The following is a 24161-nucleotide window of genomic DNA, read 5'->3' on the forward strand; positions in this document are numbered from 1 at the left end:
ATGCCGGATAGACGGTGCAGCAACTGCACCCGATAGGAATAATGCTATCCCAAATCTCATAAGGTTCCAAATGATTACTACGCTACATGAATTCTAAATTTTAAGACAATCTGTCTCTTAGAAGCGAAGAATCTAGTGTCCCATTTTAGCAACGACTGTCTAACAAGATGGTGACTAAACACAAATTCTGGAAGGTAACACAAGCAAAGGAAATGTCTGAAATGGACTCACCTCAAGTAACCTCCAAGTGGGGAATTTTGAGCAGTAGTAGGCCTGGAGGAGACGTGTCGGTTATTGCCAGCCAAACTCTTGACCTCTATCCTCTCTGAAGCCCACTCCATCACAAATACTTGAAATTTAAGGGTCTTTTTCCAAAGTTCCAACTGGGATTCGACAACATAGCACATAATTGAAACCAAAAGATAAAAGATATTTATAGGGCACTTCATATGGCCAATGTACTGCAGAGATGGTTAGTGCAGGTACTTAATCTAGGTGGCAACTATATATTATTGGGACATACTAGAAATGGTCATCTGATTCACATTAGATTTCAAGTACAGCCGCAGCCTTTGTGCTAGCAAGGAACCTTCATCGATCCAGTTGAGGAGGTAAAAGTCTACGAAGGATGATCACTGTATATCTACTGCATTATTTGCAAGTCAGAACCACAATTGTCAGGCAGCTAAATCTGGAGAGCAAGAGCCTGGGTATTATGTATGGACAAGGAAATGTGTCATCAAGAAGAGCATGGCTTCAGCAAATTTCTTACAAAATATATATGTGCAGACTGGAAGCAATGGAATGTAAACTCCGATCTAATCTACTTCATATGTGCTTTTCCAGAACTGCAAACCTTATGCAGCGGAGCATGAATTACAGTTCCCAGATAGGAAGATGGGAATCAATTTAATAATCATTGGTAGTTCCAATCAAAAATCAATACAAAGAACTGTTCCAAAAGGTTGCAGGCATTGAACATTTCTGATCACCATCCGACAACCAAGATCATATGATTTATTGTCAATACATCACAGAACAGATACTCCATTACAAAGACAAAACTTGAGAAACAATCTTTTCAAAACAAGAACCACCATTTCGGGATTGCTGTTCAAAAAAGTGGTACATGTAGTGTTCCACCCAAAAGGCTTGTGATATTCTTGATTGCATAGAACATATTTAGGCTATCTGGTAAAACAGGGATAAAACACAGCAGCAGAACGAGTTAGACTCCTTGCCGTTCCGGAGTGGTTCCTTAAGCCGTTGCAGCTTTCTTTTCTGCCTCTATCTGTTGTAGCTCTGCCAACCTCTCCACCCATGCCCGTTCTCTTGCCACTGCAGCCATCTTCCTCTCGGTCCTTTCTGCCTCCTTTCTCTTCACAGCAACAGAATACTGTGCTTTGCGCTTCCTCTTTTCCGCCTGCCAAAGCAAGATATATGGATGTCAGCATTTGGTTGGAAATAAAGGGAATGCCATCTAGCATTATTAGTCATAACTACAGTTAGAGTACTCAGGTCTTGGTAATTAGACAAATGGAAGAAGCATAAGTGAACATCATAAGTTCATAACCGAAGTTTGTTAGAACTACATAGTAAGGAAGACAAAGGTTGGCTCCACAGAGGTAAAGCTGCATGAGGCTATTACGTATTGACACAGTTGGAATTAACACTCTTGGAGTCTATGAAAAGAGCACAATTAAGCAGGAAAGTAAAACCAAGATAACGAAATTCAAAATGGTGAGTTAGTAGACATGCAGATGTTGGTATTACCACAATAATTTTGAAATACCTACTCAAATAAGCTATGATTAGCTAGTGCCACTGCAAAATGACATTTAGGGTTGTTCTATGCACAAAACGAACTAAACCTCCTCTCGATATTGTGTGTCTATCTACCAACTATGTTCTTAGAATTCCATTGGCCTGTAAATTTTTTCCAATCCAGCACACAGATAGGCTTCGAAGATAACCTGACATAACCAATCATGCAATTAAACAAGTTTTTACAGGGAACCTAACAAACACAGAGACCATGATGAAGTCCTTGCGCTGCTTGATCCGCTTCTTCTCATTCCTCCCCTTCAGGCTGCCCTTATTCGGCTGGCTGGACGGGATAGGCTCCCCTGGCTTGCACATCACCCAGAAATGCGGACCTGTCGACCAACAGAAGCAGCATCAACAGCAGCAAATCGGCACAGCAGAAACGTAGAATTCAGATTATGGTCGTCGCGTCCTGACAGGTAGGAGGTGCGGAATGGCAGAGATGAGAGTATAGCACCTTTGGGGCGCAGGCTGGCCCTCTTCCGCCGGGACTCGAACCCCGGCCGCCGCTTCGGGAACCTGGTCTCCGTGAGCCCCTTGAAGAGACTGGCCCCCATTTCCGGCGCCCGCGCGACGGCCGCGGCGGCGGCGGCGGAGAACGGCCGGGGCCCGATCGGATCCAGGAGCGGAAGAGGGCGGAGAGGGCGTGGGGCAGGAGCCGGCGCGCGGCGGAGGAGAGACGCCGCGGGCGAGGCGAGTGGCGGGAGGGCTCGCCGGAGAGCTCGGAGGAGCGCCATGGGAGGGAATGTTCTAGAAGGTCGTTGCGCTGGGCTAGGGTTTTAGCCTAGGGGAGAAGACGAGGTGCTCTGAGAGCCGACTGGTGGAGAGAAGACTTGAAGGCGCCTCCGCAGAATACGTAAACAGAATGGGTATACGTAGCAGGCTCCAGTATCTGGACTCGACTCCCTTTTTTGATACTCCTAGTACTTAGAAAATGTTGCAGAAAATTTTGTTCGAAACACTGTTTGTACCAAGGACATTTGAACACTTAAATTCCTGGACACATCGAGAACTCGAAATTTTCTCGTGCGGTCCCACAGAATTTCTCTCCTAAAATTTCCGTGAAAAACCATTGCAGCATCCAGCGAACTACTCTATGAATTACTATGTTTCACTTTGTCTCCTACTACTAAAAGCATTTGATCCATGTGCCTCAAGCATAATATCTATATTAACGAGTGTAAAAGAAAGAGGTCAGGTCTAACATAAACAATCTTGACCCATCACGTTATATTTATATTCATTGGTTATTCTAAATCTAAGGGCCGGGCATAAATCGCCATGTACTAACTACTGTCATTCAGTCATTCTCAATTGATCGATCCCTTCAATCAAAGCTTAATGAGACACTGATTTTCAGAATCAATACACTAGCCAATACGTAATAGCATGATCATTTCATGAATTATTAATAATAATGGATACTCTCGTGGTGTTTGACCTACACGAGTATTATGTTTGTAAGCAAAAAATTCTTATCTATTGATCTACCGGAGGACAAGTGACTTCACGTCACTGCCTACCAGTGAAGTCCTCTATAAAAGGAGCAAGGCTTCCTCAAGGAAAAAAGATGAATAGCTTGCTTTTCATTTTACTCTCATTCAGTCCCATTGTTGTGTGTATTTGTTTGTCACGCTTCTTTTTTTCGATAAAGGTTGGTCATGCTTCTACATACATGGAATTAGGATTTATATCGATGGGCATAGAAGGCATCAGGAATTGATGATTGAGTACTGAAATTAGAAGCAGCACTTCAGTTCTTGTTGTGCCGATGTGCCTCTTTCTCTTACTTTCTTTTCTTAGCTATTTGTCCTATGAAATGATGTTGAATGTGTGGTGCAAATCGCCTGCCTGGAGAGCATGCAACTACCCTAGCTATCTTTAGCAAGCATGTACTTGTTGAATGTGATTGTTTGTCTTGGTATGGAAATTCAGTATACCACCTGGGTTTGGAAGGAATTTTCTGCCCATGGATATTTGCGGAGAAAATGACAAAAAAAACTACCACATTTTGAACGATCTTCTGGGAGATCTACCACTTTAGAGTTTTTTGACACATCAATACCACTTCAGGGGTATGGTCGTGACAAGAAGCACTGATTTTGCCTTAGACATGTTAATCCGTTTTCTGACCATACGGGCCCACCTATCAGGTACACGTGGCAACAAAAAACCTAACTACTAATTTAATTTTACAAATAACCTCCAAAATTTTATTTTCATATCTCGCACAGCTCCTCATTAATTCCCGCACATAACAAAAACAAATAAAGGGAGTGGGGCAGGAGCGGGGGCGCGGCGGAGGAGAGACGCCACATGTGAAGCGAGAGGCGGGAGAGCTCGCCGGAGAGCTCGGAGGAGCGCCATGGGAGGGAATGTTCTAGAAGGTCGTTGCGTTGGGCTAGGGTTTTAGCCTAGGGGAGAAGGCGAGGTTTGCGTGCTTGCGCCCTTCTGCTCTGAGAGCCCACTGGTGGAGAGAAGAGAAGAGAGAAGAGTTGATTTTCGCGACTTTACAAAATTACCCTTATCTTCATCTGAACCGCAGCTCGCTCCCCCTTGCAGAAAGAGAAGCAATGGCGCCGTCGATGTGCACTCCCCCATGCCCAGCCGCCCCTCCCGCTAGCCCACCGTGTTGCCTCCACTAACCTACGTCGCCGCCACTCCCCCATGCCCCGTCGCCGCTAGCCTCAAGCGTTCGCCTCTACCCGCTCACCCTCACACGCGCGACTGCTTACTAACACCCCCGCCACAACTTCTTCCTGGCCGCCTGGTCCCCGAAGCTTTACTCCATCCTTATGCTCGCTAGTCTTGCCCACGGCGCAGACTCCCCTGCTCCAACCACAGCAGCTTCGTCCTACGTGTGTGTGATGTAGCTCATTTTCATGTGTCCCTTCTCCAAGTGTGTGTTTCTTTTCAAAGTGTGTGCGTGTGTGTACATCTTCTACGGATCCCACTAACGCAACCAAATGAATGGAAAATATGGTATACATGAAGAAGTAAGGGCATTTGTGTCTTTCTCCAAGAATGTTACTCTTAGTTAGTCGTTAGTTGAGTGCTATTTTGCCATTTTGGTTTTAACTAGTGGTATTTTGGCACTTTCGGTTTTGACTAGTGGTATTTTGGCTATCCTCTGTAAAATAAATATTGTACATTTGTAAAAATTCGCATGTATCTAGATTTTATTTTAGTTCGTAGATACACCTGAATCTAGATAAATCTTCCATGCTTATTTTGGAATGGAGGGATTTAGTTCGAAACATTGTTTGTATTATCAAGGCCTTTTGAACACTTAAAACTCGTACTAGTATTCTAGCACTCCCAGACATGTCGAGACTTTCTCGTGTGGATTCCATGAAACTTCTCTCCTAAATTTTTCATGATAATTCAGTGTGGCATTCACCGAACTAGGCTATGAATTCTTATGTTGTGCTTTGTTATAGGGTTCAGTAAGCCGTAACGCATATGTTTTCCTACTATTAAAATCATTTTATCCATGTGATTAAAACAGAATATCTATACTACAACTACAAGTGTGTAAGGAGTCGGGATTTGACACAAATAATCTCGGCCATCAGTAATATCTATATTTATATGTTATATTCTAGATCTAAGTGTAGAATCCGTTGGATCTTCTAGGCTAGATGCTAACGGTAGAATACTATAACTGTATGTGTGCCGCGACATCCGAGAGAGATCGAGAGAGAGACAGTGTACCTTCTCCCTTCGAGGAGGAGCTCGAGCCGTTGTCCATGGCGACGGCGCGAGTGGCGTGAGCGTGCGGTGGCGGCGGTGGCAGAGCTTCCCGTGAGCACTGCGCTAACCCTAGATCGGTAGGGGATGTCGGTGGGGTGACTGGCGGCGCGATGAACCTCGTACAACGTGCCCCGGCCCCCACCTCTTTATATAGCGCAGGTCACAGGGGCCCACCAACCATAACGGGTTGGGCGCCCCCGATCAGGGCGCGGACGAGGTCAAGGGTGTTATCGATCCGTTGGGATCGGTGACGTGGAGATCATCCTAATATTCTCCCCCTTGATCTCAACTTTTCTTTTAACTTTACACTTTCACTTTATATGTTTCATTTTGGATCAGTCCATAGGGCATGTTTCATCGTCACAGCTCTATTGCCGATAGAATCAGACAGCCACAATACACTTCTCTGTTTTGAAACAAATTCTTTTACTTTTGGGCCTCTTATGATCCAGGATAGGTAAGACTTTCCCTTAAACCCATGCCGGCTACGTGCTCGTTGAACACAGCTGGGTGGTAAGCCTTTCGTTAGCGGATCCGCAAGCATATCTTTTGTCCTTATATGCTCGAGACTTATAGTTTGATCCTGGACCTTGTGTTTCACAACATAATACTTAACCTCAATCGGTTTAGTAGCATTACTCGACTTGTTGTTGTGAGCATAAAATACTGCAGGCTCATTGTCGCAGTACATCTTTAGTGGTTTGTCAATACAATCTACCACTTTCAAGTCGGGTATAAATTTCTTTAACCATAATGCCTGCCCCGTGGCTTCATAACATGCTATAAATTCTGCATACATCGTGGATGATGCAACTATGGTCTGTTTGGAGCTTCTCCACGAAATAGCTCCCCCTGCGAGGGTGAATACATATCCAGATGTGGATTTTCTATCATCTTTATCCCCCGCAAAACTCTGCATCTGAATACCCTCTTATTTCTAGGGAATCAGATCTTCTGTATGTTAGCATGTAACTCTTTGTGCCTTTCACATAACGCAATGCCTTCTTTACCATTTTCCAGTGTTTAAAACCATATCTACCGAGTACTCCGGTGATAAATGCTAAGTCAGGGCGAGTGCACACTTGTGCATATTGTTGGCTTCCAATAGCCGAAGCATATGGAACCGCTTTCATTTGATCGAGCTCGTATTGATTTTGGGGACTTTGATGTTTCCCAAAGCTGTACGCCCTTGACTATAGGGGCAGGTGTGGCTTTGCACTTATACATATTATACTTACTTAGAATCTTTTCTAAATAAGCCTTTTGCGATAGTCCTAATACTCCATTGTTTCTATCTCGGTGAATTTCTATGCCCAAAACATATGACGCTTCACCAAGATCTTTCATATCAAAATTTGAGGACAAGAACTTCTTTGTCTCTTGCAGTAGACTAACATCACTGCTGGCAAGCAGAATATCATCCACATACAAGATTAGGAAAATATATTTCCCACTTTTAAACTTTGCATAAACGCAATTGTCCTCAATATTTTCTTTAAATCCAAATCTCTTAATTGTCTCATTGAACTTTAGATACCACTGTCTGGAGGCTTGCTTTAATCCATAAATGAATTTCTTTAGGCGGCATCCCATTTCTTCCTTGCCTTCCATGATAAAACCCTTAGGTTGTTTCATGTAGACATTTTCTTCTAAATCCCTGTTTAGAAATGCCGTCTTTACATCCATTTGATGCAACTCTAAATCAAAATGTGCAACTAGTGCCATGATGATTACGAAGGAATCCTTACATGAGACCGGAGAAAATGTCTCATTGTAATCTATCCCTTCTCTTTGTGTAAATCCTTTTGCCACAAGTCGTGCTTTATACTTTTCGACATTCCCATTGGAGTCATATTTTATTTTGTAGACCCATTTGTAGCCCACTGTTTTGGCTCCTTTAGGAATATTCTCTAAGTCCCAAACATTGTTGGTACTCATAGATTTCATTTCGTCTTCCATGGCCTCCACCCACTTTGATGAATCTGGGCTTCTCATGGCTTCTTCATATGAAGTGGGATCACCTTCCATATGAACTGTTTCTGTGTTGTAAACTTTGTAAGCAGTCGAAATGGCTGATTTTCTAGCTCTTGTAGACCTTCTTGGGGCCACATTCTCTTGAGCATTCTGTTCCTCAACTTGTGGCTCAGCTTCTGGAGGAGGCTGTTGTTGCTCCCTTTCATGCTCAACAAATGGTTCATTCGGCTCTGACGGACGGGTTCCGAATTTTCACTCATCGTTGTCATGGGTGGAGTCACAACAGGCGCTTGCACCGCAATCGCAGGGATCGTCGGTACAGGTGCACATGGTAGCGCAAAAAATGGCTCCTGAGTCATCGGATTAGGTGCATGCACCCTCTTCTCCTCAAGATCAATTTTCCGAGCTACCATGCTCCCCCTGATCATCTCATCTTCTAAGAAGACAGCATGTCTCGTTTCCACAAACTTTGTGTATTTCTGCGGACAGGTAGAAACGATAACCTTTTGACTTTTCGGGATAGCCAATAAAATGGCAGTGACTGTTTTGGTATCTAACTTTGCGATATTTGTATTAAATTCTTTGACCTCGGTGGGGCTCCCCCACACTTTCAGGTGGTTTAGAGAAGGCACTCTCCCTGTCCATAGCTCATACGGCGTTTTGGGCACCGATTTGCTTGGTACTCTGTTTAGAATGTGAATAGCGGGTTTTAACGCCTCAATCCACAATCCCAATGGTAGGGTGGAATAGCTCATCATACTGCGCACCATATCCATAAGGGTACGATTGCGCCTTTCAGCTACCCCATTCTGCTGAGGTTCGCCCGGCATCGAGTACTGGGCGACTATTCCGAGTCTCCTGTAGAAACCTTGCAAAAGGTCCGGGGACTTGGCCATATGGAGTATGTCGACCGTAGTACTCCCCTCCACGATCAGACCGACTATCTTTATTCTTTTATCATGCTGATTTTCAACTTCAGCTTTGAATATTTTGAATTTATCCAACGCTTCGTTCTTTCTTTTATTGGATAAATATAACCATATCGGGAGTAATCATCAGTGAATGTTATGAACGAATCATAGCCATCCACACTTTTCACGGAAATTGTCCACATATATCGGTGTGAATTATTTCTAGTGTTGCTTCGTGCTTCGATTTGCACCCTTTTTAATTTGCTTTACAAATTTTCCTTTAATGCAATCGATGCACTGTTCTATGTCTGAGAATTCTAATGGAGGAAGAATATCATTTTTAACGAGTCTTTCTATTCTCCCCCTCGAAATATGGCCTAGGCGACAGTGCCATAATTTCGATGATTCATCAGTTCTTTTTCTTTTCTTTCCTTCTTTTTCCGACGAGGGTATTTGTTCATTCACTTTACACACAGACAATACTTTTTCACGCAAAGACAATAAATAAAGCTCATCATGGAGTATAGCAACCCTAACATAAGAATTATTACACCATATGGCACATTTGCCATGTCCAAAATAACATTGATAACTGTCTTTATCTAAGCGCGATACACTTATTAAATTTCTATGTATGGAAGGAACAAATAAGACATCTCTAAGCAGAATAGTCAAGCCATCAGCTAGCTCCAAGAGGATGTCGCCAACAGCTTCAACTTCTGCTTGAATTCCATTCGCGACTTCAACGCATCCTTCGCCTCTTTTCATAGTCCTCGTCGAATGGAATCCCTGTAAAGAATTTGCAACATGAACAGTTGCACTCGAGTCAATCCACCAAGTAGATTTCGAAAACTGTGTATACGGGGATTCATTTACAAAGGAAACTAAGTTGTTACCTTTCTTTGCCATTAATTCTTTCAGCCAATGCGGGCAGTCTTTCTTGTAGTGCCCGAGTCTTCGACTGATGAAGGCACTTGGTCTTTGTTCACTGGCGATGCTACTGTGCTTGGAACTTCGATGATCTTGCATTGGGGCTTTTGCATATGGCTTTGAAGGAGAACCATTGTTGCTTGGTGTGAAGGGCCTTTTCTTATTGTCCTTCACATAATTGATGGTACCTCCATTCTGTGCCTTGAGTCTATCCTCCTCTTGCACACACATGGCAATGGTCTTTTCAATGTCCCATTTCTCAGGGCTCATGTTGTAATTGATGACAAAGTTATCAAACTGTTGTGGCAATGAAGCCATCACTAAGTGAACCAGAAGTGCAGGCTTCAGCTCCAGGTCAGCATCCATGGGCTTCAGCTTTGCGACCAGGTTGCTCATCCTGAGGATGTGCTCCACGATGCCATGTGCACCTCCGAGTATACTTTTACGTCACCGAGTTGCTTCAACAGCTGGGTTGCATATGTCTTTGAAGAACCGGTGAAGCTGGCTCTTTATCTTTTCTAGGTACCCCCAGCGGAAGCACATTCTGTAATTGAGCCCACAATGACGTTCTCAATTGTATTCTTTATAAATGCCATGCACTTTTTGTTGGCAGTCTGCCACTTTCTGTTCTCTAGGGTGTAGGACATCTCCACAGGAGCATGGTCCATTTTCTTTTTAGCCCATGCATCATCAGTATCCCCGTCAGCTCTGACGGGTTAGTAGGCTTGATGGGCTGCGGTGTGTCAACCACCCAGTCCACCTCAGCACAGACGAAGGCGAAATCCACCTTCTTCCTCCATTCTGTGTAGTTATCTCCTCTAAGGGTGGGAACATCCTTGATGCAGCTCATCAAGTAGAACCCTCCTAAAAACCACAAAGAAGTGAGAACAGTACAATTGCAAATTATAATCCAACGTTGGACCGAATTAAAACATGCAACTGTTAATGCAAATAAAACTATATCACCGTTGGGCGGAAATAGAGATAAATGCACATATCATTACTATTTGCAGCGGAAACTATGAATTTTGAACTTTAAACTTTGAACTTTTCAGAGGCATTTCTTTTACTTTTTAATTTCTGAACAAATATTTCGTTGGTCCTATTTATTCAGAAAAAACTAGACAAAATTTTGGCCAAAAATGACCCAAAACTGCCTAAAAACGCCTCTGTAATTAATAAAACTGTCAAAAACTTTTAACTGTCTGTTACTGTCGCGGCCCACGCGGCCCGCACACGGCGAGCGACGCGCAGCAACGCGCCGCCCACGCGGCTGGCAGACGCTGTGCCCACACGGCCAGCAGACGCGGCCCGCACGCAGCGCGGCCTGCTAACGCGGCATGCTGCCGCGGCCTTCCTCCGGCCCGCCCGCGGCCTGGCCAGCGCAGCCCACGCGGCCCGCACACGGTGCCGACGCGGAGGCACTCCTGGCCGTCGGATTCGATCCGTCGGCTGCCCTTTACTTTCGCTGGGTATAAAAAACGGCCAAACGGCCGAAAAAACCCTAACCCAGCCATTTCCCCCCGTAGCCTGTCTCTCTTCACTGTCCGGCGGCGGCGGCGGAGAAGCGCTGGCTCGCCCCGCCCGCTCGCACGCGCGGCTCCGGCTGCTTGCCGGCGATGGCGGTACGCAGTCGCGCCCCGCAGCAGCTTCCCGCGCGCTCGTCCAAGACGAGGCCGTGTGGCTGCTGCCGGCTGGCCGACGGCGCCGCCCGCCCTTTTCTTTCCACCACCCACGTCTCCCACCACCAGATGACTCGACGGCCAATGGCGGAGAAGTACACGCGGCGGCGCCCCCCTGTACCTGTTGGCGGCGGCGCGTGCACCCGAGGGTGGGCGCGTTGCCGTCAAGCGGCGCAGAGGCGGCGCTAGTTTCTTTGCCGACAGCAGCCGGTGTCTTTCGGCAGTGGCGGCGCGCAGCCCCACTGCCACTTTTGGTAAGCTTTTCTTTGCCCCATCTCGCACAGCCGCCGCAGCAGCACGTGGAGGTGAGGTGGTTCTTCTTCCAGGTGCCTCGGCTTGCCGATGCGCACCTGGATCGAGAGGAACGGCGCGGCCCTGCGGCGGCGCATACTTTGCCGGCGAGCCCGAGGGCGTCGGCCGGTTACTTTTTCTATTTCTTTGATTACAGGGGTTGATCTAGGGTTTGCTGTTTCAATCTACCCGAAAAACATCTAGAACTAGGAAGCTCTGATACCAATGTAGAATCCGTTGGATCTTCTAGGCTAGATGCTAACGGTAGAATACTATAACTGTATGTGTGCTGCGAGATCCGAGAGAGATCGAGAGAGAGAGACAGTGTACCTTCTCCCTTCGAGGAGGAGCTCGAGCCGTTGTCCATGGCGACGGCGCGAGTGGCGTGAGCGTGCGGTGGCGGCGGTGGCAGAGCTTCCCGTGAGCACTGCGCTAACCCTAGATCGGTAGGGGATGTCGGTGGGGTGACTGGCGGCGCGACGAACCTCGTACAACGTACCCCGGCCCCCACCTCTTTATATAGCGCAGGTCACAGGGGCCCACGAACCATAACGGGTTGGGCGCCCCCGATCAGGGCGCGGACGAGGTCAAGGGTGTTATCGATCCGTTGGGATCGGTGACGTGGAGATCATCCTAACACTAAGTGCTCAAAAGAGGATGAAAAATATCAGCCCGAAATCTAATGCATAAGTATCATTCAGTCACTTTTAATTTCGAATCCATTCAAACCAAGCTTAATGTCACATCAATTTTAAGGATCAATACCCTAGCCAATGCCTAATAGCATGATTTCATGAATGAATTTTTAATAATGAATAAAGGTCCCATGGTCTCTGACCTACCCGAGGACTACGATCGTAGCCAAGGGATTCTTATCTATTGATCTACCGGAGGACCCTTGCGTGTTACTTCAAGTCACTGTCCACCACTAGAGTCTTCTATAAAAGGAGCAAGGCTTTCTCAAGGAAACGATGAATAGCTTGTTTTTAATTTTACTCCAATTAAATCCCATGACCGTGTGTATTATTGGTTGTGTTCCTACATAAATGGGATTAAAATTTATATTGATGCGCATAGAAGGCACCAGGAATTAGTAATTTGTTATAGAAATTACAACATGGACTTAGTTTCTCGTGTCTTCGATGTGTTTTTTTCTCTTACCTTCTTTTCTCAGCTATTCTTCCTATGGAAGGATGTTGAATGTGCGGTGCAAATCGCCTGCCTGGAGAAGATGAAACTACTGCAGCTATCTCTAGCAAGCATGTATACCTGTGTTCGAATGGGATCGTTTGTTTAGATATGGAAAATGAATATACCACCTGGATTTGGAAGGCATTTTCTGCCCATGGATATTTGCGGGTGGGTACAGGCAAAGTCACGGGTTGTATTGTTGGGACCCAAGCAGCGGTGTCGCTCGCAATGCCCAACTCTAACACTCGGGTTCTCGAACTGTGGGACAATTAAGTACTTCAAATTGTATTGTTGTTTTGTGCTTTTAATTTATGTTGTCATCCTTGTTGTTGCTACAATTAGTTGCAATGTTGATGCTCCTTGTAGTAAGGCTACATACAAAGCCGAGTGGAGAAGGTGAGGCTTTGTAGTGCAAAGCGATGTTGATTCCAGTGTGACGCAGTTAATCGCACCTTGAATTTTTGATCCAAGTTTTTGTTATCACGCTGTCCTTTGTGTTCAAATAATTTCCTCGGTAGGCAACGCAGAAAAATTGTGACTGTGAGTGGGTTCCTTGATCCAAATTCAGTTGGCTAGTCGCCATCTTAAGCCATGATCTGCGTTAAGATAATAACACCTACCGTGGTAGTCATTGTCCATTGTGGATCATGCAGAGGTTTAAAGAGCTAAACTACATTTCTTTGGAACAGAGATCATACATAACAAAATCATCATATAACATGCCCCCTCTTCAAGCTCAGAAGAGCACCACGACTCGCCCAAAAGAAAATTATACTCATTTCTAAAAAAATGTCACAAATGTCCGATTACAATGTGCACTCGCCCATTTTCATGGAAATAAAATAAAATACTGTCATGTGGCCTGCGGAATAAAATAAGCAAACATGTAGGGATTGCTCGCACCATTATTCCTACAGATAAAGTCTTTTTTTTGTCGACAGGCTAAAGAGTAAAAAAACACTATTCTTGCTAGTGAACAATGCATCTGCCCATATGAACTTTTTGTTAAAAAATGCACAAGCAGAAAAATACTGCACGATTACTTGATCAGGAATTTCTCATAGTATCTCAGTCGACCTGCAGATTTTCGCAGTGCAAACCTATACGCCGTCCCCTCAAGTACAGCATTGCAGATTGATGTCTGGAAATCAAATAAATATTCCCTCTATTTTAAAATACTAAGTGTTTCAGCTTTTTTAAGATACGGATATATTTATAAACAAAATGCGTCTACATAAAAGTGAGAAGCTTATTTTAGGAGGAAGGTGGTACAACTTAATTTGTTAGAAATCAGTGATCTACAAATTCATATCAAAGTACCCTTTCGATTCATATTAATTGACTCAACTTTTATCTAGACACATATGTATCTAGTCAACAAAGGTGTCTAGATACATCCGTATCTAGATAAATTTAAGTCAATTAATTTGGATCGGACTGAATATTTCAATTTCGCATGATTCAAAGAAGACCTAAATCAAGGCATGATCTGTACAATCAGAGGAAATGGATTCAAAGTTTAATTTAGCAACATGCTTCCGAAAAAATGGTAACACATCAATGTCAAGAAACTGCTGTGGGGCATTTGCATGATAAACGGCAATAACAATGCCAGGAAATTTGCAGATGCCTCAAAAATGATTCAGTTCTAGCAACAGACTCGGCAAAACACACAAAACACAATCTTGAAGCATGTAGCTGAACATGATTTAGCAACATGCTCCCATCTCCAATCTCCTCTTCTACTAGCATGCAACCATGTGTTGTGAAACTTAGAAGTGTCACAACAAAAAATGGGGTGCGGGCGCAACTAGTTGCGGAATATCCCCTCTCCATGTAGCTGAACATGATTTAGCAACATGCTCCCATCTCCAATCTCCTCTTCTACTAGCATGCAACCATGCTTACATACAGATCTACTGCAAGAGTCACCAGAAAACTACTCCACTGTCACCAGACTGCTCATGCTAGCAATTTGTCATGACACCCAAAATTTCTTATGACAACCAAGAACATTACCAAAGTTAAAGGCTAGACTAGAAGTTGCAGAGCATAAGATTTCCTGTCCTAATGATGTGGCAATATCTCAGCAGTAATGAAATTCTACTCAGTACCCACCCCCTTTTCCTGTCAAAAATTCACTGCAATCCTGCAGCAGCTGGGCTAGTAGCAAGTCAGACGACGAGGTTGCCGAAGGGTGCCCGGTGTGGAATGCCCTTGCGCCGGTGCAGCGGCATCGCGAGCAGCGGTGTCGGCGGCGTGCAGCTCTGGTCATAGGCATTGCACAGCAGGGACGGGGACGGGGAGTAGGAGTAGGTGCTGCCGTCGGCGGCGGCCTTGCAGCCGAGGGAGCAGAAGCAGCAGGCGTCGCGGAGGCCGCGGCGGCAGGTGACGCAGGCGTAGTGGATGCCCTTGAGGCGGCTGTGGCCGTGCCCTAGGCTGCGCTCGTTGAGGAAGACGACGCGCGCGCCGTTGATGACGTAGGTCTGCACGCCGTCCATGTCCACGAGCCCCCGGACGTCCGACACGCGGACCACGCTGCTGTACGACGAGCGGCGGATCTGGATGACGCGGTGGCCGAGGTGGGCGTGGCCGGCGCACAGGCCGCAGAGCGCGCCGGCGCCCGCGGCGGCGGCGCAGTCGAGGCAGAACATGGTGCGCTCGCCGCCCCGGCGCGTGTGGGAGTGCGCCTCGCAGGTTGTGTAGAAGCGCGCCGTCAGCAGGACGCGCAGCCACCGAGGCCCCCGCTCGCCGTGCGCCGCCGACACCACCCGCTCCTCCGACTCCGACTCCGACCCCGCAGCATCCGGCTCATCGCCGTCACCTTCCTGCACACGCCACACGACCACAGATTGATTGGTCAAGAAGCAGCTCTCCTCGAAACCATGCGCACGAGGTGTTCGTCCGCGGGAATGGACCAACCAAATGAGGGAGAGAATGAAGAACTGATTTTCACAACCAAATGAGAGGGAGAATCATTCCAAGTCTTCAACCAAATGCTGCACGCAAGGAAGAATGCAAGAACATAATCGCACGCCTAGAACGGAGGGGAAGGGAGGGACAAAACTCCAAGGAGGGTTTTGTAGCGGAAAATAAAAGTAGCAGGCTTGCATCCATCGCCATTGCTCACAGGATTCGCCCGAAACCCTAAGTACCAGCAATCCGCCCAATGCGACGACAAATAACGAACAAAGAACCCGTTTCTTGCCCGAAAGAGGGAGCACGGCGAATCAAGAACGCGGAGCAGAGGCGCAAGCAAGAGGAGGGCAAGAAATGGGGAATGTGCGTCGCAGGCAGGAGGGGTTACCGTGATCCTGCGGTGCTTGAGGCCAGGCTCCTTGAGCGGGGAGTCGTGGTCGATCGCCATGGACACGCGCCGCACAGCAAGGGGGAATCCAGGAGCCGGCGGTTGGTAGGAAGAGTCCAGATTCCAGAAGAAGAGGCGGCGTGGCTCGGCTAGCTTGAAGCGGAAGCAGTAGCGGAATGGAACGAGGGGTGGGTGGTGGACTGGTGGGCCGGGCTTATATGGATGGGCCCATTCAAGAATGGGGAAGAGTCTCCTTGTCCCTAAGAGATGTCCTGAATCTACTGTAAAAAAATCTCCTTCTCTCTATCACTAAAATCCATAGATCGATTCCCCCTCCTCCGGCCGGCTTCGCCGGCATCGGGAGGAGTGGGGAACTCGATCTATGAGTGGAGTTTTCAATAAAAGTAGTCTTTTCAGTAGTCTATGTTAGGTTTTTGGCCGTCGTTTTCTTGTTGGTTTCCCCGCAATGGAGATGGCATCGTCTGCAATAAGTGATCTTCGGCCTTTCGTTCGACGACGAGATCTCCTTCCCGACGTCAATGGTGGTGCTGAAAGATTACAATTATCTAGGTATGGGTGTTCAGATCTTACTTCGCCAGATCGATCTTGGATCTTTTCTCATGGTTGCTGTGAGGAGGATTATCCTCGCAGTTTTTATCCCGGTTGCTACGTCCTCGACAATGGTGATCCATACTCTCGGCTCTCCATCAACGTCGACAAGGCAGATCGGTTTTTATTCCCTGACATACTGGTGTTGGTACTCTTGCCGATGTTGATTGACTACTTTAATGGTTGCGCGCGTGCACGCAGCCTTGGCATTGCGGCTCAAATTAAAATTATGGGAGAACCTTCGTTGGTATTTACAGGTCTATGGTTTGTTATCTATCTTTGGCTGCCTTCAGAAAAGTATAAGATTATGTCTTGGAAGAAGAAAGAGTTTGAAGACCTCGAAGATTTGCTAGTATCTTTTAGACTTTATTTTGTAATCGCTGGAGACAGCTCGTGTATCTCTACCATGTACTATTTATTATTATGAATATATGTGGTATTGAATGTCAAAAAAAAAACCTACTTCTATTTCAAAATTTCATATGTCTCCCATCGAAAAAATCATATTCCCTTTCCTGACCTAAAGAGAAGAATAAGAAATAGTATGATTTACTGTATATCCAAATTTCTATGGTTTCTATGGCTAGGCGTCGGTCAGGCTGGATGAGACCCTCATGATCCACCTCCATGTTCATCTTAATTAAATGCATGGTCGAGATAGTTAGACCATTTTAGCATGAAACCCTCGTACGCAAATTTGTATGCATATAGTGCAATATTAACATATCCTCATTGGTCACGGCAGTTCGCTAAGAAAAATCGTTGCAACATTTGCAGCATAGAAGCAGCTGTTTACAACAGAGCGAAAACAACTTGCAACATGGATGTAACATTTGAAGCATACCTCCCTAGTACCTGCAACATTTTGCTTTTTACATGAAAAGGTGAAAAAAAATCATACCTCCCTAATGTCACGCATCGTAGAGATAAGGGTTGTCCCCATATATGATCAACATCTACCACCTCATCCTTCCCACGTGGGACTCGGACATCATCCTACCGAGAAGCACCCAACCTCTCGACATACAGTTTAGGGCCAAGTGGGGCCATGAGTCACGCATCAAAGAGCACCTGTGGTTTCAAAATTTGCCACCACATCAGGCTAGGTGGGAGGAAGGGGGTCGCCTATGCAGACCAATCTCACATCTCAGACGGAGGGAAAAGGCAGCGGGCCACAGGCGCGCATTCACCAGACTATGTGCATACAACATTTGTATGCAAATCAGCATGGTGATCATATACGGTACACAGTTGAAACGATTTTTTTTTTCACTGCTGCCTAAATCAATACCCAGTAACCAGGTTAAAAAGAATCAATACCCAATAGCAATAAATGCTGCGGTTGTTACAAATAAAAGGCAATCGGAGGTAAACAAAGTGATGTGCCCCAACGAGTACATTGTGTGCCGTTTGATGGTTAACAGACAATGGTCATGCATGTTGCACCAGGAAAAGCTCTTTTCTGTGATGTAACTGTATTGTTTGATCCATGTTACTCATCAGACAAGAGAATCATTACTACTGACAACATACAATTACATCACACACAATAAAGTCATTACTACTGACAACCATTAGCTTTCACGCAACACATTTCGGTGCAAATTGATACCGCATTATGGTGTGATTTTCATAGATCACACCCCTTCGCTATGAGCGGTCCCTCTTTGGTGAAAAACGGCCTATTCTCTTTCAGTCCGAGCGGGCGCCAGCCAAAGTAGATATATCATGACCTCCAGGCCAAAATGGATGGCAGCCCAAATCGTATTCCCTCGCGCTAGTCATCATCGACTGAATGTAACTGACAGTGTAGTGGCCCTATTATATCTGGGACTTCTTCGATATCTTTGGCTGGCTGCGAGAGGCCGAATAAGCTCTATTACAATTTCATCAAATCTCCGGGGAAAAAATTAAGAAAAAAACATGGGTAAAAGAACTATACCTGCAGAAATTCTAGGAGGCACCATACGAGGTAGTTTATGATCATCACAAGGCAAAACAGTTTGCCTGCCCAAGCTCCACATGTGAGGTATCTACGCCATCACAGAAACACATGCATTAGTTGCTTCCCTATGTTGATGTCGTTGAAAAACTGCAATAGTGGTACTGCACACATTTGCTCAACAAAGAAGTGTTACTGCACACACATTGACTTGCAGAACTAACCAATATATGGAACATGGTAGAAAATACAAGCTAACACTTTGACAGCAATAATGACAATATATTCGACTGCGGTAATAAAGATCTAAAGGGAAAACCATTGTTTCAGCTACAACTTCTTTTTTTCAAACGGCAGAAAATTAGACTACAGTCCGTGTTCTGCCTTATACTCACTTGGGAAGACGGTCTAGCAAATTTGTGTGTGAGGACTGCATTGCACGGTCGTACACGATCTCTGTTCTTTTGGCCACATCATCCCAACTATAGAGTCTTTTCATCTACGATGCACGTTAGATTTGAATAAGCATGAAACAACTTGCATATGAAGTTTGTACTGAAGGAAAAAAAAGCTGATGCAGGATGCCCATTTCTGACAGGGGGCCAATGTGCAGCAAGGCCCGGAGCCAGGTGTAGTCGAAACTCACCCGAAGATGCATAGTTTGGGGATCTATGCCAGGAAGTATGTCAATAGCTTTCCTGACAGCTCGTACCATATCTTCTGGATCTGGTTCTGCAAGTACTACCATGTCATCTGGCAGAACCTGAAAAAAGAATCGTTTGTAGGGAGCTGCATACTGTCCAACTAGCTGAGATTTATGGTTGTCGACAAAAGAAACATTAAACTCGTAAAGGACATATACCTCTGGAACCCCTCCGACTCTAGTGCTAACTGTCAACAGTCCACAGCTTGCTGCCTCCAGAATGGCTATGCAAAATGCTTCTGTAAGCGAACTACAATAAGGAAAGGTTAAATTTCAGAACTGCAGTACTATGGTTAACAACTGCACTCTACTCAGCTGTCATAAACAAGGTTAACTTATCCACCTTCGAGTTTCCCAAATAATATTAGATTATGTTTAGAAGTGGAAAAAAAAAGGAACGACAAAGCTCTTCTTTTTCTGTTTGCATTGGATCCATGCAATACTCCCTCTGTTCCGTATTACTCCGTAAAGTTTTGACTGATTATATGGTAAGAATATTAAGATTTACTATATCAAATCAACATTATTAGAATGAGAGGGGATTTAGTGACTAGGTGTATACGTGAGCACCCTCTAGATGCCACACGATCTGCATTGAGATCCGGTTCTCGTCAACTGGATCTGTTGCCTTGACGTTGTCTTATCCATCGTTAAGCGTACTTGGTGTGGGTCCTACGTGATTTGAAAGTGCATCTGGCCCACTATTTGAATTCAAAAGGTGGGTCCTACGTGATTTGGAAGTGTTGTTAGTGCTGATGTGGTTTGCTAACCCAACAATGATGGTAACAGTGGATTGCTAGATGTGACACGTGTCAAGTATACACCCGGTCACCGGGCTTCTTTTGTTATTAGAATCATGATGAAATATACTTTCATATCATATACATCCGGTATCATAAGTGTTGCTATTTTCACACATATTTAGTCAAACATTACAAAATCTGACTTTGACCAAACCTTATATGCAGAGTAACATGGAACGGAGGGAGTATATACTTAAAAGTTCCAGAAGAAAAATTCCCTCAACATCAGAGCGCTCACTTAAATGATAGTTTAAGTACATTTTTCAAGAACCAGAAGCTCACAACAACAATACAATAATCTGGTACAAGGATGACAAGTGCAGAAAAGATCCACTGGATCCGATGTGGCTTAACGTAGATGTTCAAGGAGCGCGTTAAGCATTCCACACATTCAAATACAGCAATTTTAGCTACCCTGGGTAATGGTAGTGATCATTTCCTCAGAACCCTTCGAATTTTGAGGATTCAACAGACAAGTTTAGTAAAAACAATTCTTTAGTAGCAAACAAACTGAAAGTTGGAACAAGCAGGCTAATGCAACGCACCATGGTATCATATAGTCAATGGAAAACTAGAAATACAGAAGAACACGGGGAAAAAGCACATGTATGAAAGAAACAATACTTTAATAACAAAACAATGAAAATTCAGAAAGCTACCTGTTCAGAAATATATGACCAGATATCAGAACAGATCGTACTTGAGCATGAGGTACAGCCCCTAACATCTCAACTCTATCCTGAAGGGAGAACTTCTCCCTCATCTCTTCAAGTCGCACACGTTTTGGACCATCACCTCCAACAATAAAGCGAACCTAACAAATTCATAGATTTATTAATTGAGGGAACACAAGTGAGATCCAAAACAACAAAGAGTAAGAAAGTAAGGATGCAAGAACGTGATAATGTACAAAGCAAAAAATTCTATGAAGCTGAACTGTCAGGTAATTTATACAGATCATACCAGAAAGGATGATAGTAATCAGAATAGTGTGCTATATGCTGAATAAATAATCTGTTTGGCCTTCATACACGCACGTAATTCACCTTCACTTATTTCATGCATGGCTCATGTAAAGAGAAGCTGTAGTTATAACCCACCTTTGGAAACAGACGGCATACTTCTGGAATGACTTCAACAAGAAGGTCAGCACCTTTTCGATAAACTAATCTACTTATCACAACAATGATGATTTCATCACGGCTTAAGCGGTTGGGGGAGGGAGTAAACATTGCAGTATCCACTGCATTAGGGACCATGAAAACCTTCTCTGGAGATATCCCTGACCTCAAGACAGTGTTCTCTTTGCTTGTGTGAGACACACATATGGCCTGATCAATATCTGCAAGAGTAAACTGCAGCACCTTATTCATGTGAATGCTTCCAACGTCGGCAAAACCATAAAGCGAGTGGTCTGTGAAGATGACTTTGTACCCCATCGTCCTAGCATGCATCAAGGCTTCATGGCACAGGGTTGAAAAGGCCTGATGTCCATGCACAACAGAAATCCTCTCACGAATAAGAATGGTCCTTATAACTGGAAATGTCATGAACAATGTAGGCAGTGTATTCTGCATCAAGAAAGGTCTCCATGGCACATAATAAACCTTCAATCCACCAGTAACATATCGTACTCCAGAACGTTTTCCATATGCATGTGTCATGACAACAACCTACAGAAAAGCACACTGAATTTGTTCAAAAGTTATCACAGAAATTGGTACCATAAGTTACTTTGTACAAGCTTATTATGCTCGTTGTGTTCATTAGAAGGTAAGATCTAAAAAGAGGTGCAGCCTCAAGCAGAAACTATGTGCATGCTTCACAAATTCAGTATAAATGTTCCATTTATGGTTAGACTGTAGACTGATGAGAGTGGACAAATCAAATGCATATGTATTAGCTCATCTAACATCCTTAAACCATAAATGAGCAGCAGAGCAGGATAGTAAATAGTCTATTCGGGAAAGACCTTATGGCCAAGCTTCAGCAGGCATTGCGATAGATAATATATGTGGCTCTCCACACCACCAAAGTTTGGGAAGAAAAAGTCAGACACCATAAGAATCCTGTGCTTCCTGCTTATCCCATCCATTGTGCGCGAAATCTGAAATAACAAAAAACAGATATCATATGGTGTAGTATAACCGAGATTCATTAAAGGAAAAGAGACTCCAAACAAAGCAGCTAAATCACTAGAGTAACTGGAAATGAATTTTGAACATACACTCATACACATGATGCATGATTGTATCATCAGTAAGCATACTCTTGCATTCGTACATAAATCAAAAAATCTAGAAATGCATGACTGTTATTTAACATACGAAGGAAATGTGCAAAACAACAAGAGCAGTAGTCTTCTCATGGCAACATGTATCAGCAAATCTTTCCCAGTCCCAGTTTTAAACAGTAAGGAAACAATGCTACCTTAACACGGAGGGGTATGCTATCTAATACAATATCTATGTACAGTTTCTTCACTACTAACCCAGCAGGATCGCCGCCTGCAACGGAGGCCTCCCAAACACGCAGGCTGCGGCCTGCACCTCCGGCCAGCTCCATTTACTCACTATACTTCTTCCCTCTCTCGATTCTTCCATAAAAATGGTTAACTACTGATCGATTCCATCTTCGCCCCCTCAATCCCCGCAATCTCGGAGAAAATTCATCTCCCACACCTAGGGTTTCCAATATGTCTATGCATTCCTGGTCTGGAGCATAGGAGGAGGAGAGAAGGGGGAGAGAGGGGGACATGTTGCGCACCTGCTCTTCCGGCTGTGTTCTGGTCGCTGGCCGCCGGCTGCCGGCTGCCGGCCGCCAGGGCGCGTGCTTACGGGAGATGTGGACGACGAACAGAGGAGGCGATCGGACGAGTCTGACCTGGGTGGTGCCACATACCTTTCTTTCCTTTCAAGGGCAGCTCGGTCATTTCCTACCCAGGGATCTATGTGTAATAGTCTTTCTAGTCATGTTTCACGAAAAAAGTATTTCTTGTCATGTGGTGGTATATTTCATCAAAGAATGACTAATTTTGGATAGGAAAAGTCTATAGGGGTCAGTTTGCTTGCTCACAGATTTTCCTTGTATCTGGGAAACTTGGCTCCGTAAAAGCTATAGAAGGTTATGCGACATAAAAGTCACGTTGTGCAAGTAGATTGATTGCCAACAAGTTGTATTGAGCATCCTACGAGAAGCACGGTCCACGTCGTTTGGTTTGGTCTTTTTTGTGTTTCACGTTTTGGATATGCATTTGGTTACGACACGTTTCTCGTGTATTGTTACCATGTTCGCTTTTTGGTTGTTACCACGTTCGCTTTGTGGTGAGCTTACTAAAATGATCAACACTTCACATAAGGGTGTTCGAGAAAATATCATTTTAGGCAGAGCTGATATATAGCACATAAACAACAACATAAATATAGTTCTAGTTCTAGCAGTGGATTAGATTGTTGCAGCACGAGTCCACAAACAACTGCTCGTGATGCAACACAAGTTTATCGAACGAGGGGTTAGTAAGCACACAAAATATACATACTTGGCGTCAGTGTTCATCAAACTTAGCTACTTCCAAAATATACACCATCGTTATGATGTTCATCGTCGTCATCACCACCAGAATGAGCACCACAACAAGAACCCAATTCTCGGGCTCCTCAAAGGTAATATTTTTTCAGGAAGGCAGTAAACCATGACATCTTTGCACCGAGGGCTCACCGCAAGGTACCTGGTGGCATGTGCCTTGTGCTCCATGAGGTGGCTAAGAGCATGGTGGGAGAGATGAGTGCCTGTTGAACACGCCCGACGTATATCCTCTTCATTTGAGAATTGTTTGCTATGGGCTTGTTGCGGAGATCGTCGTCCTTCGGGTGAGTATGCAAAGTAGAAGATAGTTAGTTAATCGCCATGTCATAGCTTACAATTGAGTGCACACAAGCGAAAATAGGAGCATTGGTCGAACCATTATGTGCGCAAAGTAGGCATCATCGTCCATCATGATTGGTGTTGTCTCTTCCACCCAATGCACCTCCTCAAGCCTTTTGACCCTGCACACATGAACTCACTGTGCTCTCCGGTGCCTAAGATGGTTGTAGATATGCTCAGGGGAAACTACACGTCCACAGTACTTGAGAACGGACTCTGCAACATCCTTGGTGTACTTCACCATGAATCCAAGGTCCACTCTAACCCCTTTCTTGATGAGGTCACACACCCTATTTAGAACGAACGTGGACAGAGCA

The 24161-nt window shown here is 44.9% G+C and overlaps 3 protein-coding genes across 3 annotated transcripts; all 3 read right to left on the reverse strand.

The window, feature by feature from the left end:
- Positions 1–953: 953 nt before the first annotated feature.
- LOC124708513 lies at positions 954–2610 on the reverse strand. The gene is made up of 3 exons (XM_047240198.1): positions 2282–2610; positions 2035–2156; positions 954–1423 (listed from the first exon to the last, which is right to left on the reverse strand). Exons 1-3 carry the CDS (start codon positions 2559–2561, stop codon positions 1259–1261), a joined length of 567 nt encoding a protein of 188 aa, XP_047096154.1. The 5' UTR covers positions 2562–2610; the 3' UTR covers positions 954–1258.
- A 12120-nt stretch (positions 2611–14730) lies between these two features.
- LOC124647116 (protein RGF1 INDUCIBLE TRANSCRIPTION FACTOR 1-like) lies at positions 14731–15923 on the reverse strand. Its single transcript, XM_047187099.1, has 2 exons — positions 15864–15923; positions 14731–15384 (listed from the first exon to the last, which is right to left on the reverse strand). Exons 1-2 carry the CDS (start codon positions 15921–15923, stop codon positions 14731–14733), a joined length of 714 nt encoding a protein of 237 aa, XP_047043055.1.
- Positions 15924–17913: 1990 nt separating this feature from the next.
- On the reverse strand, positions 17914–22782 carry LOC124708128 (phosphatidylinositol N-acetylglucosaminyltransferase subunit A-like). Its single transcript, XM_047239814.1, has 9 exons — positions 22687–22782; positions 21893–22027; positions 21021–21593; positions 20580–20734; positions 19277–19367; positions 19061–19177; positions 18810–18913; positions 18415–18505; positions 17914–18327 (listed from the first exon to the last, which is right to left on the reverse strand). Exons 2-9 carry the CDS (start codon positions 22013–22015, stop codon positions 18250–18252), a joined length of 1332 nt encoding a protein of 443 aa, XP_047095770.1. The 5' UTR covers positions 22016–22027; positions 22687–22782; the 3' UTR covers positions 17914–18249.
- Between the last annotated feature and the right edge of the window lie 1379 nt (positions 22783–24161).

The sequence above is a fragment of the Lolium rigidum genome, chromosome 4, assembly GCF_022539505.1.
Source record: "Lolium rigidum isolate FL_2022 chromosome 4, APGP_CSIRO_Lrig_0.1, whole genome shotgun sequence".
Classification (NCBI taxonomy): domain Eukaryota; kingdom Viridiplantae; phylum Streptophyta; class Magnoliopsida; order Poales; family Poaceae; genus Lolium; species Lolium rigidum.